The sequence below is a fragment of the Apium graveolens genome, chromosome 4, assembly GCF_009905375.1.
Source record: "Apium graveolens cultivar Ventura chromosome 4, ASM990537v1, whole genome shotgun sequence".
Lineage (NCBI taxonomy): Eukaryota > Viridiplantae > Streptophyta > Magnoliopsida > Apiales > Apiaceae > Apium > Apium graveolens.
In genome coordinates, this window is record NC_133650.1 from 293,856,077 (window position 1) to 293,875,136 (window position 19,060).

The 19,060-nt window shown below is 34.0% G+C and overlaps 3 protein-coding genes and 1 long non-coding RNA gene across 4 annotated transcripts; all 4 read left to right on the top strand.

The window, feature by feature from the left end:
- The first annotated feature begins 2,095 nt into the window (after positions 1-2,095).
- On the top strand, positions 2,096-4,878 carry LOC141717224 (uncharacterized). Its single transcript, XR_012573560.1, has 5 exons — positions 2,096-2,402; positions 3,557-3,790; positions 4,355-4,463; positions 4,538-4,638; positions 4,755-4,878. It is a non-coding gene; the product is annotated as an uncharacterized LOC141717224 (long non-coding RNA).
- Positions 4,879-6,285: 1,407 nt separating this feature from the next.
- LOC141721218 (phosphatidylinositol/phosphatidylcholine transfer protein SFH6-like) lies at positions 6,286-10,046 on the top strand. The gene is made up of 10 exons (XM_074524035.1): positions 6,286-6,440; positions 6,902-7,208; positions 7,603-7,702; positions 8,534-8,800; positions 8,904-8,981; positions 9,073-9,177; positions 9,293-9,342; positions 9,451-9,550; positions 9,627-9,725; positions 9,854-10,046. Exons 1-10 carry the CDS (start codon positions 6,407-6,409, stop codon positions 9,860-9,862), a joined length of 1,149 nt encoding a protein of 382 aa, XP_074380136.1. The 5' UTR covers positions 6,286-6,406; the 3' UTR covers positions 9,863-10,046.
- Positions 10,047-11,406: 1,360 nt separating this feature from the next.
- Positions 11,407-12,398, top strand: LOC141721219 (phosphatidylinositol/phosphatidylcholine transfer protein SFH8-like). Its single transcript, XM_074524036.1, has 3 exons — positions 11,407-11,719; positions 11,895-11,972; positions 12,075-12,398. Exons 1-3 carry the CDS (start codon positions 11,444-11,446, stop codon positions 12,123-12,125), a joined length of 405 nt encoding a protein of 134 aa, XP_074380137.1. The 5' UTR covers positions 11,407-11,443; the 3' UTR covers positions 12,126-12,398.
- Positions 12,399-13,583: 1,185 nt separating this feature from the next.
- On the top strand, positions 13,584-14,045 carry LOC141719842 (uncharacterized). Its single transcript, XM_074522210.1, has one exon. It carries the CDS (start codon positions 13,584-13,586, stop codon positions 14,043-14,045), a length of 462 nt encoding a protein of 153 aa, XP_074378311.1.
- The last annotated feature ends 5,015 nt before the right edge of the window (positions 14,046-19,060 follow it).

Consider the following 19,060-nt stretch of genomic DNA (forward strand, 5'->3'; position numbering starts at 1 on the left):
TATTGATACATGATGATAGAAGTCTGAGTATCCCATTCTTCGAGAAGGGCTCTTGAATAAGAATAGTTCTTCTATTCTTCTTGATAGCCGGAGTTCCTTGACACTGTGTTTACAGTGCATCCCAAATCTTTTTTGCAGTCTTACAGGCAATCACTATGTTTGACATAACAGTGTCTAAACTATTATGAAGAATGTTCCTTACTTAAGCATCCTTAAGTTAAGCATGGCAGCCTTTTCTTCAGCTGGCCATTCTGATCTTTCTTTTATGATGTAGTGTTTGGGAACAGTGGGGGTTAATGGAACAAGATCATGTGGATAGGGAGGACCTTCATTGATTATGTCAAGATAATCACAATCAACAGATTCAAGAAACATCATCATTTTCACCTTCCATGTTGAGTAGTCAGCCTTTTCAGTATTGGTATTTCATACTTTCATACTTACTTCCTAACATCCTTAATCTTCTCTGATTAAAATTAAATCAGACCGCTCTGATACCACTTTTTACCACTTTTTACCCGGTAAAGATATAATTGTTTAAGGGGGTTGGATATAATTATACCAATAAATCAAAATTAGGATGTAAGATATAATAACAGTTTATTAATTCTGATAAAACTGTTACAAAACTCTCTAAAAAAATCGGATATTCTTGATAGGTGCTCGGTTACAATGATAATCGTGATAAAGCTAATCTAATTAATAACATATTATGTGTTTATATACTAAACAGTTGTTCTATCAATTACAAGATATGTTATAGAGATGATTATTCTGTTCTCATACATATCCTAATCAACAGATGTGTTCCTACAAGTCAGGAACCGACAAATCAATCTCTCCTAAAACACTGGGACTGTATAAATCAGTAGATAATGATTTATTCTAAATATCCTGATAAGCACACATATCCTGACGCCTGTCTTTATCCTGACTATATGTAGATCCTGACATCCTACATATCATGACGCCATGTTTTCTCCCCTGATTTTATTTAGAGCATTTTCACCTAACAAATTTAAAATTAAATCAGACCGCTCTGATACCACTTTTTACCACTTTTTACCCGGTAAAGATATAATTGTTTAAGGGGGTTGGATACAATTATACCAATAAATCAAAATTAGGATGTAAGATATAATAACAGTTTATTAATTCTGATAAAACTGTTACAAAACTCTCTAAAAAAAATCGGATATTCTTGATAGGTGCTCGGTTACAATGATAATCGTGATAAAACTAATCTAATTAATAACATATTATGTGTTTATATACTAAACAGATGCTCTATCAATTACAAGATATGTTATAGAGATGATTATTATGTTCTCATACATATCCTAATCAATAGCTGTGTTCCTACAAGTCAGGAACCGACAAATCAATCTCTCCTAAAACACTGGGACTGTATAAATCAGTAGATAATGATTTATTCTAGATATCCTGATAATCACACATATCCTGACGCCTGTGTTTATCCTGACTATATGTAGATCCTGACATCCTACATATCATGACGCCATGTTTTCTCCCCTGATTTTATTTAGAGCATTTTCACCTAACAAATTTATTTTTACATAAGTTAAATTCTGAAATATCATGAAACGAATCAGGATTAAATCTTTTAGAATGAAAAAAATAAGGTAAAGTTGTAAGGTGTTTCGAATTGATATAAGATACATGGTTGAAATTAAATAAAGATGTGAGTTGAGAAACTGGATTCAAAAATGAAAGATAAAGATCACTGTGTTAATAAATTAATCAATCTACCTTGGTGAAAAAGGCAAGAAAATCGTATATCCAAAAATAACTAGTAAAATAAATTAAAAATATTTCGGACTTATAATTTATTTTATTATTTATTGTATTTGATATATCTTAAAGTTGTGTGAATTTACAAGAGCATATAACGTCTAAACCCAACCGAATGTATATTGGACCCAACAACCCCCTATATATTAGTCCGAAAAAATTAGCAATTTAATACACATTAATTGTTGACTTGTATGCATAAAATTCTCAAATACTCTTATTATTCTCAAACACTATTCTCAAACACTCTTATTATTATCATTGTCTGCACCCCTCTTATAAACTCTAAACTCTACGTCCTCTTATAAACTCTAAGTCCTGGTCGAGTTCACAAACATGGAACCCGGGAGTGCCTCTACATCTCCGGCCCGGCAGAACTCTAGTATCAAATACATCACTGTTACAGTATACACAGAATTATGAATAGTCAATCACTCTGCATATTCTTCTAAAAAGACTCAACAATTTTTAGTCTTTTATCATTTCCACAATTTTCTTTAATCAATATTTACAGTAATTCGATCGAGCACCATATAACCTTCGTGTTCTTCAATCTGGCTGATGCATGCCCTCGGCTGCCTCAATGTTTGGTACCTTCTTTTATTCTCTTTACAAAAGCCATTTTGATTCTACTTTTACATGTATATTTATGATGACCTTTAGTCTACGCATGGTCTTCATCAAAGCATTGTAACAGTTTATAAATTGATAAATGGATCAGTTTAAACTTTTCTTTTTGTTTTTTTGTGTATGAGGAGTATTATTTGGGATATGGGAAAGACTGTTTCTAAATGTTTAAATCAGGGCACGTATTGACTCAAAGGGGGAATTGACCAGCAAGATTTCAGTAAGCAGTGTTTATATAAAGCAAACAATTTTGTAGATTCTGATTCTGTATCCAAGAGACTTTGTTGTTACTAGCAAAATGTCATATGGAGACGAGGACATGCATTTATGCATGCAGTAAAATTATACTACCGCTTTCTAACCACAAATTCTCAAGGGGGACGACAATATTTTTTTTATGACTAATCTGGCTTATACGCTTTACAAATGAGTATATATTCTCAAAGAGGCACGGCAATATTATTTTAACATTTGTCTTATAATCGCAATAGATAATAGTACAATGTATAAGAATTCAAGTGTGTAATTTCCACCGATGAAGATTGAGCGTCTTTTAGAATTCGAACTCACAACATTTTGCTAAAAATCTCATGTCCAGTCAAAATTCATTGTGTATATTACTAATTTTTAAAATTAGGGGACATGTTCGCCTATTCCTCCTTCTAGATTCGCCATTTACTCTGTCCCAAACTGAAAAATGGACTCACTGAATTATGTAATAAGAGCATGGATCATTGCAATTGTTTTCATAGTCACAAATAGATGTTCGAAAACTACTTATGTGAGTTGAACTGTGTACTACTTACTACTCAGTACTCACCATAGCATTTTCTAATCCAGGGCCTGGTGGAAATCCAACCCTTACTCACTGAAATATGGACCACTATAACATAGCAAAAAAGAAAAATGAAGTACCAAAATAAATGCAGAACTTCTTTATGTAGGTTCCTGTTTGTGTTTGTTTGAAATTATCCACTCTATAATGGTGAGACAGGAGATCTGTTCTGATTTGGTGTATGTTTGTGCATAGTAAATGTACCTTGGTCCTGATTTATTAGAGGTGATAGATGAGTTCTCTACTAATGTTCATGTTAATTTCCTGATGATGTTCATGCAGCCCAAATTATTGTCCGGACGCTGCCTGTTAATGGACCTGTTAGGAAATGTAGAATTTTTCACCTAGTGGATTTTGGGGTGTGAAAGGATAATTTGTGGTAGGAGTTGAATGTCATCGACTGCGATTGCATAATGTGAAGGTTGTAAATTTATTGTCAGCTCATCGTATTTATGATGGTAATGGTAACATAAGGAAGAGGAATATGTGAATTCCTGTGCAACTGTAGCTAATCAGGTATTTACTAAATTATCGACAATTCTAAATCTGATTTCCGTTCTCAGTTATTATTCTCAAAGGAGATAAATTTAATATGCATATGAATATTTATATTCCTTGGACCAAAATATGCAAATTGGAGATGTTGTGTCTTTTAGCATGTATAGATGTACTTGTTGCACTAGTTCGAAAACACACTGTAATTATGGTTTTGGTTATGAGAGGGCATAGGCAGAAAACAGAAATTGACAGATGCTACGACGATTGTTCTCGAGTACAACGTGTAGCATGCTGTTTCATGTTACAAAATGTCAGGAATCATGAATTCTGAACTAACATTAGAAAACATAAACTTGGAGTTGGTATGAAACTAAAATCCGTTCAGTTATAACTTCTGTTGCAGCTATCTTTGATGAACTGTAAGGGCCTTGATCACCTGTGTAGCTTTATCCTAATAATAGAGGTTCTGTCATTAATGCATTTATCAGGACTTATATACAGGGGTTCTACTAGTAGATAGATAAATTAAAGAATTGATTTAAAGACTTTCCTTGAATTTTTATTCATCTTTTTTGTCTATAGTAAAACTTTCTCATCTCCAGACCACAGTCACTTCAAAAATGTTGGATTGCTCGACACTTGATCACCATTGCAGAGTACTGAGGGCTTCCCACGGAATCTTACACACCTGGTAAATGAGTTCCTGTTTTTCCTCATGACATAATTTATTATGAGGAGTTCACTAATAACACTGAATATTTTCAGGGATCTGACCAGGAAAGGAATACAGTCGCAGATAGTGAAATTTATGTAGGAAAGCAATTTAAGTTCCATTATATCTGACATCTGGCTAATCCCTGTAATTGGTATGCTTTTCTTAATGTTAGGTCCAGGTTACTTAATTTTGTTACAATGTCTGGCCTCATTTAATTTTTCTAGTTGTAATTTTTCTTCTGATTTTTTCTATCTCACCGGGGAACAGGAGGAACAAATTAAACCATTTTTGGTCGAAGATGAACTGGGCTTACAAGGTATTGAACAGTTTAAGCATGTCCAAAAGCATTTGATTTAAAAAAACCAACTGATCGGTTTTCTTATCTCTTGAGCCACTTCTACAGGAATAAGAAAATTTCTCATAGATATTGGAAATAAGGATTAATACATAAGTACTTACCTGTAAAATACTTCTGGATATCTGTATATCATCCTCTTAATATGAACAAATTCATAAAACTAATGTCAGATTAATCGGTATTTTTCTGTTTTCATTGTACCCTCTTGGTTAATTTGCGTTCAGTCATTTCTCAATTATTATTGTTTATTAGACTAACTATTAAGTTTTAGAAATTGTTAGAAAGTATAAACCTCGGATGGATAATTCTGTTTAAAATATATTCTAATGAAAGATAAATAAATGGCAGTAGCACGCAAATATAAAAGGGACTATAAATGGATATTTGTCGAGCCGTTCACTGGCATATTTATAACATAACTGTAAATCATTTAACTTAAATATTGAAATACATTATCGAGATGGAAGGCAAACAAAGAATCAGCACTGCTAGCATTTTTAAATGGCAAAACTAATTCTTTTAAGTTCTAAAGGAAACACTAATAGATAGACCTAAATTCATGTGCCTAAATGTTGGACTGTTTTAAGAAGTTCTGCCTAAAGTTATATGCATGAAGTCTTAGACTATTTTAAGAAGTTTTGCTGCCCTGGTGCTAGGAAATTCAAAGTGTCAAGCAGAAATGGTGTAAACCAATATTGATTTCTTCTAAACCTTTTTCATGCTTAGTCATTGACAGGAAAAATTTCACAAATTCGTTCAGATATCAAAACATCTGCATTTTATTGACAGTTCCTGCTGCAAGCGAGTTAAAAAGTTTGAATGTGCCTTATGTAAAAAATAATCAACTATGTATAAATCCAAGAACTGCGCTTCAGGCAAGTCCTTTAGCCCATAATAGCCAGGCATAACCGCTGCACAAGTTGTTTTCACAATTATGTAGTTGATAACAGTTGAGAATTATCAAAGAAAATTAGGTCCTCACTGAGGTAAATAATAATTTTCCATTGTGTTTGGTCGAAATACAATATCATACGATTTAAAGTAATGTTATAACAATAAAGAAATGCTGTTGTATATCGATTGATTTGATTTTTATCTATCTATTTTGTTTGACAAGCTAAATATAGAGTATGAGTTCAGGACGTGAACATATGACCTGACATTTATAACAGAACAAAAGAAGAGTTATATGATAAGGTACTTCATTTCATGTATACATGGTCAAATGGGAGAAATTTTCATATTAAATGACATCACTGCGTGATATTTTGTTTCTGGTTGAGAATATGCGTAAATATTTGTCTCTCTCTTTATGATAATGGATAAAGATAGAACAAAGTCCAATGGAAATGAACGTCATAGTTGATATTGCAATTTTAGTTGGGGAGTACAAGTTTTAGAGTTACAGTTTACAGATAAGAAGATAACAGGACGAACAATAGCACTCATAATTTGCCTTATAAATACAGACTTTCTAATTCTTCAAAGTTATCATGGTATACAGGCATAATTTGGATATCAATATTACTCTTATTGGCACCAAATTTGAATTAGCAGAAAAATGTCAGGAGGTTACGATCGCTTTCAAAGACCTGGTAATCTCTGACTGCACAATGATTCTTTTACTGATTTCTCAGCCTTTTTATGACTGAAATCATAAATATGCATAGTGATTTGTATGTCATCATATCATTATATGAATTTACTCATAATTTTAATGCGCAGATAATAGAGAATTTAGTCTATGCATATGCGAAGAAATTATGTGTTTGTGGGTTTGTGTTCTCTAGAGGATGTTAATCTCGGATAACTCATCGAATCTTAGTACATACAGAAAACCCTATGATATGAACTTCGGTCGAGGTTTTATGTCTTAATTGGCACCCATTAAACTGGTTTTGTGACTTGTGGGTTACATCAACTTAGTTCCATGTGTATTTTTATGTCTCCTGAAAGCAAATTACTTTTGAAACTTCAGAATTATTACTTCTTGGCTATCTCTTAGACTATATATATGTTTTCTGATTGCAATTACAATACTTCTTTTGGTTTGTAGGCAATGGAGGCTCCATTTCTTATGAAGAAAAAAAAGAATTGCAATCAGATCAACAAAATGCAGGAGATGAATATACGAGAGAGGGAACTTTAAAGGAGAAAGAGATGCATGCACCTAATGACTTGGAGATCTCTGTAGGAAAGGAAACCAGGAGTAAAAACAGGATGAAGGGTGATGACAAGGTTTCTTTTGGGACAGAGAGCCTCCTAAGTTCCGAGGAGCTAAAGGCAATAGAAGCTTTCAGACATGCATTAGTTAAAGAAAACTTGCTACCCGCTAGATTTGATGACCAACATATGATGCTGAGGTGAATTCTCTCCTTCCTTCAATTTATTGAACAAACGTAGTTCATTGACAAGTTGCCAAACTAGATTACAATAACAAACTTAGTTCATTGAAAAGCCGCTCATTTAGGTTACTATACGTTGTTTACCTTTTTGCTACAGAATTTCTATCCAAATTTCTTATTGTGACCCCCTTGGAAAATTATATAATTTTCTATTTTACTTGTTCAATAGTGGGAAACCGTATGTTAGAAGATTCTTTCTTCCTCCTTTTTTTTATGTCAAAGTTGAAATCAAAACTGTGTGCATAACATTTATCTAGGTGGCTTGCTATAAAATATGTCTTTTCAGTTAAAATTGTTGCACTAGTTGGTCACTGTCCAACAGCTTTCAACTGATTAATTTCGGTATTTCCAGGTTCCTGAAAGCCAGAAAGTTTAATGTTGAGAAAACTAAGTGTATGTGGGCGAATATGCTTCAGTGGAGACTAGACTTTGGTACTGATACTATTTTAGAGGTGATTTTCTTGGCTAATATAATGTGCTGCTCTCTTACACTGGTTTTCTCATTGGACTCGCTACCTTTTAGTGGTTGATGCTGATATATTAGATATTCATTAATCTATTGTTTGGTCTGGTCCATAATTGTAAACTTAACTCAGGTGCTTGAAAATTTTGAGAGTGCCTGCACTTTCATCAATCTTTTAGTGGTTAATCAGAACTTAAAAAGAATTAAAAAGGAAAACAGAACGCAAAAATCGATTAGTTACAATATTGTTTGGTCTGGTTCATAATTGTAAACTTAACTCAGGTGTTTGAAAATTTTGAGAGTACCTGCACTCTATTTTATAGTTATGAAGATCATTTCTGGGGGATACCATAACATTTACGCCTCTGTTACTGCCCTTATTCCTAATGATATACAATCTTCCTATTTGAAAAAATGTTATTGTAATGTAATTGGTTATAGCCACTGCAAGGATTTTTCTTGCTTCGTTTCAATATATGCATGATACATGTATTTCATGTTACATTTTTATGTACTTCTTTTGATTAGATTGTGCTGACTAGAGCATAATGTAGTATCTCAAAAATTGAAATGACATTCTCCGCACCTCGTATGTTCTATTGTATTTGCAAAAAGATGAAAAGGGAACTCTAGGAATGACTGAAAATATCATTGAAATTGTCAATAACTAATTGATGCAATCAAGGCAGTTTGACATAAACCAGATAAACCTTAGCTTTCATGTTTGATGCCCATCTCATAGTGTGTATTATGTGCTCTCACTCTATGGATGTAAGAGTTTCAAGGGATTTTAAATGTTTCTGCTAATGTTTCATATCAGGATTTTAATTTTCCCGAGCTGGATGAAGTCCAAAAATACTACTGCCACGCTCACCATGGTGTTGACAAGGACGGAAGACCTATTTACTTCGAAAAAATAGGTACAATTAACCCAAGTAAGCTTATGCAGGTGACAACATGGGATCGTCTTGCGAAGCATCACGTGCAAGACTTTGAAAAAAGAGTTTTAATTAAGCTTCCAGCCTGCTCAGTATCTGCAAAAAGACATATAGATTCAATTACAGTCATTCTCGATGTTCAAGGCGTGGTATTTAGATTTTTACAATTTATGTTACATTCAAATATATAGTCATGCTTTAGAGTTGTTATATACGCTTTGTGTCATATGCTTTCGGTATCTTCTAATGCAGGACCTAACGAAATTTGCTGGTCCCTTTGGTGAAGGTGCAGATAAGATGAGGTTGATTGACCTCAATTATTATCCCGAAGTAATTCTCAAAAAATCCTGTCAAGTGGTCTATAATTATTATGCAATTTACATTTGTTTGTATAATTACTTTGAGTATGTATTTTGTGCAGATACTTCATCAAATGTTTATTATAAATGCTGGTCCTGTCTTTTGGTTGGCCTGGAAAATTATTTGTAAGAACTATATGGATCCTGCAACTCAATCTAAAATACAGGTGTGTTCAGAGAGTTCGCTTATCGTTCTAATGTCAAATCGCTAGAGTAGTAATGTCTTTTAGTGTATCTTGTTTTCTGTCCCTCTCTATTTAATCTTCGTTTTACCACTGTCAGGTTCTTGGCAAAAATTACCAGAGCAAATTGCTTGAAGTAATAGACAAGAGGTAACTCTCATATGTTCTTGACAGTACTTACATATTTCAATTGAAATGCTTCTCCTTCGGTAGCCTAGTCATTCTTCATTCATAGCTACTTCGCATTCTTGTTGCTAGTGAGTTGCCAGAGTTTCTAGGTGGTTCTTGTACGTGCATGGATCAAGGAGGCTGTTTAAGATCTGATAAAGGGCCATGGAATGATCCCAATATATTAGAAGTAAGGAGGCGCTGCTCCCGCATTTGTACTTATTTCTATAATTTTCAAATCCAACCTAACATTACCTGTCATGCAGATGGTTTGGGGTAGTCCAGCAGAGTGTTCTACACAGAGAGGAAACACATCAAAAAGTGATGGAACAATTACAGACGAGGATAAGCTTTCTCATCCACAGGTGTGAACGCGAATTTGTGTTAGCTAAAAATTTTTAGGTTTATTGGTATGGTGAACTATGTAAACTTGTGTTTGCTAAAACCTTTTATGTTTCTTATTTGTGTTTGGGTTTTTTTATCATCAACACAGATATATTGATGCTAAAAAAACAAAAAGGCACACCGTGATCCAGTTGGGAGCTGCAAGCCAGGAGTGTTGGAACTTTTATCATGTTTTAATGTATTTTTAATTATAAGGGATTTGTAACTCATATTAAGACTACTTATGTGGCAATAATAATGTGTATGTAATTTGTATGAGCTCTATTGAAAGAGCATTATGATAAATAAAATCATGTACTTTCAACAAATATTATATCTCTTCTCTTCTTGTTAATAAATAACTTACATTGATTTTAAGAAATTTGCGAGTGTTGCAAGTGCGTAGCTATGATGTTTTATCTGAGAGGTTCAAGTTCATGAATGGTTGAATGTCGGAGGGAGATGCAACTTCTTGAAAACAACCAACACTAAGTCGAATTAATCAATAAAAATTAGCCAGAATGAGGGCCGCCCTACTAGTGTGGTTGATTTGTTGTATAAGACTGAAAGTGCAGAACTGAAATCAGAAGCATTCCACACATCTAGAGGTTAGAATGCAGTTCCTTGAGTTCTTTGTTACTCATCGTAGTTGTTGGCCCAACTGCTGTAACTTATTTTTACAGACTTTAACCTGTAAAGAGCTTCTTGTACATTCTTGAGCTTGCACTAAAACTTGTAGGCGTGCTAATGTGTGCATAAGCTTACTAAGCTGATTCAAATGCAACAACTTATACTGTGTGTAAATGACAGGACCAATTCTGACAGAAACAACAAACTTATTCTGGAAAATGCACTAGTGAGTGAGAGATGTAATGATGCATAAGACAAGCACACAATCTTCAAGATTGTTTGGCATTTTTTTGTCAGTTCTTATGCTTGATCATCTTTCTTCTTGTTGTCTGTTTACTATGAACGTCGTATATTCTATATTTCATTGTTTAAGTACAACTGCACAAGTCCAGACGACCTTAAAATGTCTTGTGCATAACGTTTTCATTTATTTTATGTACTTCTTGTTCTTGTCAATGTTTTTATCCTCATCTCGTCGTTGATTTCAGAAATCACGGATAAACATAGCCAAGCACACTCTCACCAAAACACATTCATAGTTTCATACTTGTCTACGCTTCACAAGGTTTGCATAAAAGACAGCAATTGTCAAATTTCAGATCACATAAATTTGTCCTATTGATTGTGTATCTCCTAATTGGAGGGACTTCTATCTTGAACTTGTCCAAGAAATGAACCCAAGAACTTGAAACATGAAATTGTTTTCTGTTGCAAGCACGGGAAGATAACAGTATTGTTCAAGTACAAACCTTCTTGATTAGCCTACAAACTAAGGGGGTTTACGAGGCATTAAAATCATCAGGACTTCATTTTTGGATGAATTTTCCTTTTGATTGAGCATGGTAGTTTGATCTTCCGGTTTGTCCCTATATCAACGCTTCGCACATTTTCAATTTTATGCAATAATTTATCAATATCTTTATAAAAATCATACTCTGCTATGCAGAAGGACTTCATTTGCCGGGAACATCACTTTTTAAGAAACTTCCTAGTTCGTGCTCGGATATGCACCATACTTATGGTCATCATCATGGGAATTTTCACTTTCATTCTCTCAATAATATCTCACATGAACAAGATATTTGCATCTACAATTTCAGCCCTGAAATCCATAGCATGGACTAGTGAATTATCAGATATTAAGGAATTCGTGGATCCTCTAGATGATGACTTCCGTGATGAAGATAGACTCTCAAATCCCCTCCAAATGATTCAGGAACTGGAGGGAAAGGTAAACATGTTGCAGGTCAAGTCATGTGCAGTACCGAAAGAGAGAGAGAAGCTGATTAATGCTGTTGTTTGTCGTGTGGATGCATTAGAAGCTGAACTAATTTCTACCAAGAAGGTAAGGATGCATCTTAACTGTCTTTCGCTCTCTAACCACTTAAAGTCCTTCATAGTGTAAGCTAAATTATCGACTTCTTGCATTTGCTGCATACTCTCCTATAAATAATTTTATACGGGTTTGATGGCCAAACATTCTGTTGTATTCTGTACTAATTTCGTTTAATCCTCTAAAGGCTCTGCACGAAGCTCTGATGAGGCAGGATGAACTGCTTGCATATATAGATAGTCAAGAAGCTGCTATGACTCCAGTAGTAAGCTAACAGCATATACGTCTTCCAAGCTAAAAATGCAGTCTCTTTAAACTCTTGATTCTACATTTACCCTCTTGTTGGTTGAAATTGTGGAAAAAGCAGGGAAAGAAAAAGAGATCGCACGCGAGAAAATCGTTAAAGAAAATCTACTAGATCAAAGGCCATGGACATATGGATTCTTCTCAGCAGGGCGGCGCCGGAAGCAAGTTGATTTGAAAGAACTCTTTTTATAGTTTCCGATCTCTTATGTTGTCATATCTGTGACTACATCTCTTCGGCCTTATTACTACATTTTACCGTCTAGATGATTGGAAACAGCAGTATGTTCCTAACTACATAGGTAATAGCCACACTAGAAACTTATACAATCACACCGGATTGAAACTCTTTTCTCTCTTTTAAAATTTATTATGTGTTGCGAATGGATGTCCCTAAAATTTTTTAAATTTAATTTTTTGATCTTTCATAAATATGAGTCCGTTGACTTATCAAGTTCATGTATCTTATATATCCTACACCTATAAATAGCGAGTTTGTAAACATACTTGGAAATAATATATATTCTCTCTTGTTCTCTCTTTCTCTTCCTCTCTCTTGATGTATCTATACTATATTTAAAATACGTAACGATTTGCTTAAAAAGTTTGGAGGCCACTTACCGTACAAAAATCATCTACATATCTTCTTCATTTAACTCACCTAAGTATGTAATTTTTTATGTTAAGATAACTTGATTTGTTATTATATCTTTACATAATCATATATTCAGAATATGTCCATTTTTGGTACTATAATTCTTTGCACTAGACATATAATAAAAAGAAAAATTACATGCATGTGTCCCGCCTTGTATTTATTTTATATGTACATAATGTTAAACCTAGTTAGAAGATTTATCATATGTTAGACTAGTTAATTACCAAAACAATTTGTTTTAATGTGCCCAAAATATACAAAATTATTAGTTTATAAGCATTTATGTAAATGTATAGTTTCATTTTAAATCATGGATGCAAGTGATCAAAGTTGTTTATGGATTATATGATACTTGTGATATAATAGGCATCAAAATATTATATGGTAATCTCTAGAAATATTTTATTCTACCGACATCAATGATAATTATAAGTTTTCTAGCATATATAATTTGTTTAGCTTCACATGCATGTATTTAGACATCACAATTTTATTTTTGTAAAATTAGATAAACATACATGTTTGAAATAATAATAATATATTTTTGTGATTATTTTTCTAAGAATGGCAAACTTCACCAAACTTGAATTTGAGACTCTTGATATCACCGAAAAGAATTATTTATCATGGATACTAAACATTGAAATTCATTTGGTCGCACAAGGTCTTGGAGTCACCATTAAAGAGGGAAACAAATTAAAACTGAATATCTTACTGTGAAAGATCCACTTGAACTTTGGAAAAATATGAAAGATAGATATGATCATCAAAAGACTGTGATTCTTCCCAAAGCTCGATATGATTGGATGCATTTGAGGCTTTAAGATTTTAAAACCGTCAGTGAATATAACTCCGGCGCTTTTTCAAATCAGTTCTCAACTAAAATTATGTGGAGAAAATATTACTGATGCAGACATGTTAGAAAAAAATTATTCAACTTTTCATGCCTCGAATGTACTCCTCCAGCAACAATATCGAGAAAAAGGTTTTACAAAATATTTAGATTTAATTTCTTGTCTTCTTGTTGCTGAACAAAACAACAAGCTTTTGATGAAGAATCATGAGTCTCGCCCACCTGGCTCTAACCCTTTCCCTGAAGTGAATGCGTCAACTTATAATTTTGGGCATGGACATGGACGCGGTCGAGGAAATCAAGTAAGAAACAACTATCCTTGTAAACAAGGAAAATCAAATTACAACCCGAAGTTTGTGAAAAAAGATGAAAAGGTGGAGAAAGATAAGAGAGGGCAAAAGAATGTTGAGAATATTTGTTGTAGATGCGGTATGAAGGGTCATTGGTCGCGTAGCTGTCGTACGCCTAAAAACTTAGCTGACCTATACAAAGCATCCCAGAAGGAGAAAGGAAAGATTGCTTAAGCAAATTTAGCTTTCCAGAATGAAGGACCCGAGTACAACCCCTCTGACATGACACATTTAGATGCGTCTGATTTTTACGAAATCCCTGAAGGAAGCGGCAATATGAATGATACAGATATGATATAAATAATTGTTTGCATGAAAGTTTTTTATGTGTAAGACATTTTATGATTATTATCATTAAATTACTAATTATATGTACTTTTATTTGAAGTATTATGGATATTTCTCATTCTCGATTTGATCACAAAATAAACGAAGATATTTGTCTTGTGGATAGTGCAACTACTCACACCATTCTTAAAAATGAAAAATATTTTACTCATCTACAAAAATGTAAAAGTAATGTATATACAATTTCCGGAAGTACAAGTATAATCGAAGACTCCGGAAGAGCTCATCTTTTGTTACCTGAAGGAACAAAATTTATTATAAATGAAGCATTATTCACTCCGAACTCACAAAGAAATTTATTAAGTTTTAAAGATATTCGCAGAAATGGATATCATGTCGAAACAATGAGTAAAGAGAATAAAGAATTCCTTAATATCACATGCATCATTTCGGGTAGGAAAAGTATCAAGGAACAACTACCCGCCTTTACTTCCGGATTATATTATACAAACATTCGTATTATTGAAGCAAATGCTATCATAAACCAGAAGTTTATTGATACAAATAATTTTATGATTTGGCATGACCGGTTGGGACATCCGGGATCAAGTATGATGCGGAGAATTATTGAAAACTCAAATGGGCATCCTCTGAAAAATCAGAAGATTTTTCAGACTAATGAATTCTCTTGTGCTGCTTGTTCTCAAGGAAAGTTGATTATTAAGCCCTCTCCAGCAAAAATAGGAGTTGAATCTCCAAAAATTTTGGAACGTATTCAGGGTGACATATGTGGGCCCATCCACCCTTCATGTGGACCATTTAAATATTTTATGGTACTAATTGATGCATCAACAAGGTGGTCACATGTGTGCTTATTATCGTCTCGTAACCTGGCGTTTACGAGACTACTTGCACAAATAACTTGATTAAGAGCACAATTCCCGGATCATAATATTGACACGATCCGTTTAGATAATGCTGGGGAATTTACTTCACGTGCATTTAATGATTATTGTATGTCAATTGGAATAAAGGTTGAACATCATGTTGCTAATGTTCACACACAAAATGGTCTTGCGGAATCATTTATTAAAAGACTCCAATTGATTGCTACACCTTTAATTATGAGAAAAAATCTCCCAATTTCAGTTTGGGGGCATGCTATTTTACATGCAGCAACACTTATACGCATCAGACCCACAAGTTATTATAAATTTTCTCCCTTACAATTGGCCTTTGGAAGAGGGCCTAATTTTCCCATCTTAGGACTTTCGGGTGTGCGGTATATGTCCCTATTGCTCCACCACAACGTACAAAGATGGGTCCCAAAAGAAGATTAGGGGTATACATCGGTTATGAATCTCCCTCTATAATAAAGTATCTCGAACTTTTGACCGGTGATATGTTTACAGCAAGGTACGTTGACTGTCATTTTGATGAAACAGTTTTTCCAAGTTTAGGGGGAGAAAACAAGATAATCTTAAAATCAGGGGAGAAAATAAACTGCTGGAAAAAGAAATTACATGGAATGCATCAACATTAAATATTTATGATCCTCGTACAAATCAGTGTGAACTAGAAGTTCAGAAAATAATTCAGTTAAAAGGCATTGCAAATCAATTACCTGATGCATTCACTGATATAAATAGAGTGACTAAGTCACACATACCAGCTGAAAATGCTCCTGTAAAGATAGAAGTCCCAGAAGGACAAATAATCAAAGCAAGTGAATCAGGACCTCGCATGAAGCGAGGTAGGCCGATCGGTTCCAAAGATAAAAACCCTCGAAAAAGAAAAGGGGTAAAAAGTGGAGTTGCCCAAATAGAGGAAATAAAATCTCCAGAAGAGACTCCTCAAGAGACCTGTGACACGATAGATGAAACCTCAAAAGAGGACCAGGTACCTGAAAATGTTGAAAGTGAAGAGATCTCAATTAATTATGTTGTCACAGAAAAGAGATGGAACCGATATGACACTGCCGTCGACGAAAATTTTGCTAATATAGCGCTCGATTTAATGACAGAAAATGAGGATCTTGAATCAAAAACCGTCGATGAATGTCGACGTAGAAATGATTGGCCAAAGTGGAAAGAAGCAATTGAAAGTGAATTGAGCTCACTTAATAAACATAAAGTGTTTGGACCTGTAGTCCGAACCCCTGAAGGGACAAAACCTGTTGGTTTCAAATGGGTATTGTGCGAAAGAGAAATGATAAAAATGAAATTATAAGATACAAAGCACATCTAGTTGCTCAAGGTTTTTCGCAAAAACCAGGCATTGATTATGAGGAAACATATTCTCCTGTAATGGATGGAACGACCTTTCGTTATCTTATCAGCCTTTCAGTGATTGAAAAATTAGAAATGCGTCTGATGGATGTTGTGACAGCATATTTGTATGGTTCTCTTGAAAAAGATGTATATATGAGGATCCCTGAAGGATTCCGAATACCAGAAGCATCTAGACCACATTCTCGCGACCTTTACTCGATCAAGTTGCAAAGGTCAATATATGGATTAAAACAGTTTGGTCGAATGTGGTACCAAAGGTTAAGAGAGTACTTGTTAAGGGAACGATATATAAATAATCTCATTTGTCCATATGTATTTATAAAGAAGACTGAGTCTTCATTCGCTATAGTTGCTGTGTATGTTGATGATTTAAATATAATTGGAACTCCTGAAGAGCTCCAGAAAACAATTAATTATATTAAGGCAGAATTTGAAATAAAAGATTTTGGGAAAATAAAATTTTGTCTTGGACTTCAAATTGAACATTTTAGAGATGAAATTTTTGTTTACCAATCAACATACACTGAAAAATTACTTAAACGATTTTACATGGATAAAACACATCCATTCAGTTCCCCCATGGTTGTTCGATCACTTGATAAGAAAAAGGATGTGTTCCGGTCAAAGGAGAAAAATGAAGAGGCACTCAGTACTGAAGTACCTTACATTAGTGTTATCGGTGCACTTATGTATCTTGCTAAAAATACACGACCAGACATTGCATTTTCTGTAAATCTATTAGCAAGACATAGTTGTGCTCCAACTCGGAGGCATTGGTATGGAGTTAAACATATTTTTCGATACCTTCGAGGCACAACTGATATGGGATTATTTTATTCTAATAAATCCAAAGCAGTGCTAACTGGTTATGCAGATGCAGGATATTTATCTGATCCCGATAAAGCTCGATCACAAACAGGTTATTTGTTCACTTATGGAGATACGACTATCTCATGGCGATCAGTGAAACAATCTTTGGTTGCTACCTCTTCTAATCATGCAGAAATTCTTGCAATCCATGAAGCTAGTCGAGAATGTGTTTGGTTGAGATCAATATGTCAGCATATTAGGGAGTCATGTGGCATGCATCATGACAGGAAAGTTTCGACAATAATGTTCGAAGACAATACAGCATGCATCGAGCAGTTAAAGAAAGGATATATCAAAAGCGATAATACTAAACATATATCCCCCAAGTTTTTCTTCACACATGATCTTCAAGTGAATGCAGAAATTAAAGTCCAACAGATTCGCTCAAGTGACAACCTTGCAAATCTATTCACGAAGTCGCTACCTCCATCAATTTTTGAGAAGTTGGTACATAAGATTGACATGCGTTTGAACTAAATTTTTATAATCGATGTACTCTTTTTCCTTTACTAGATTTTTTTCCCAATGGGTTTTTTCCTAGAAAGGTTTTAACGAGGCACAATTATCGAAAAATGGACATCCAAGGGGGAGTGTTGTGAATGGATGTTCCTAGAACTTTCTAGATTTAATCTCTTGATCTTTCATAAATATGAGTCCGTTGACTTCTCAAGTTCATGTATCAAGTTCATGTATCTTGTATATCCTACACCTATAAATAACCATCTAAATGAAGTTTGTAAACATACTTGGAAATAATATATTCTATCTTCTTCTCTCTTTCTCTTCTTCTCTCTTGTGTATTTATACTATATTTATAATATTATGCTTACTTGTTAAGGATTTTTATCGTTAATTTTTATCATATTTATCAATACACGTACTTTGAAAATTGATCAGTACATTTCGGTTGTTACTAGTTGGCATGAAAATGACTGACTAGTGCTAGGGGCACCCATTTGGGGCCATTCCTGAGTCTTCATCAATAAGAATCTCTGTTCTCTTCACGTTGGTCTCAGTAGCATAGCCCTACCTTCATTACATTTTTTTCTTCGCATAATATCGTAATCAAATCTACATATAGAGACCTATCTTAAGTATTCTTAGTATTGTTATAAATGCAGCACTGTGATAATAGAGGAATGAAACCCTCTTTCCTGACGAGGCCTATTGCTTGTTTAGTTATGGGTTTCTTCAGATCAGCTAACCTTTACTAGTTGTCAATTTCAAACTAGATATAACTAAATAACCATTTGAATCATCAAGCCATACTATCTGGTAAAGTAAACTTGCACACAGAATACGATTAGTTGCATTCAAAGGGAAAAACCCAGAGATTAGAATTTTGACAATGTCAATGTCTAATCACACAATTACTGGAGAAATAGAGGTACATGTACGATACGAATTTGGACAAAGGCCAAGTTTGACAGAATCCAGATTCTTTTTCTTAATAATTTAAATCAACATCTGCAAGCAGACACAACTGTAGCAGTAACAAATAGCTAAAGTTCATAGGTTTGTCCGAAAATTTATAAAATGTAGCATCTCTTTCATCATAAAATGTGGCAGGGACTATAATCTTGACCAACAACATACCAGACATCACATCTCTGACATGTTCTTGGAAGAGAAGGAAATGCATCTTTCTTTTCGTCCCTTTTTTCTTCTACCTTTGGAGGCCCAATACTTATAATCTGTGCAGTACTTCTAAACTTTCTCACCTGTTTAATGATGAATACT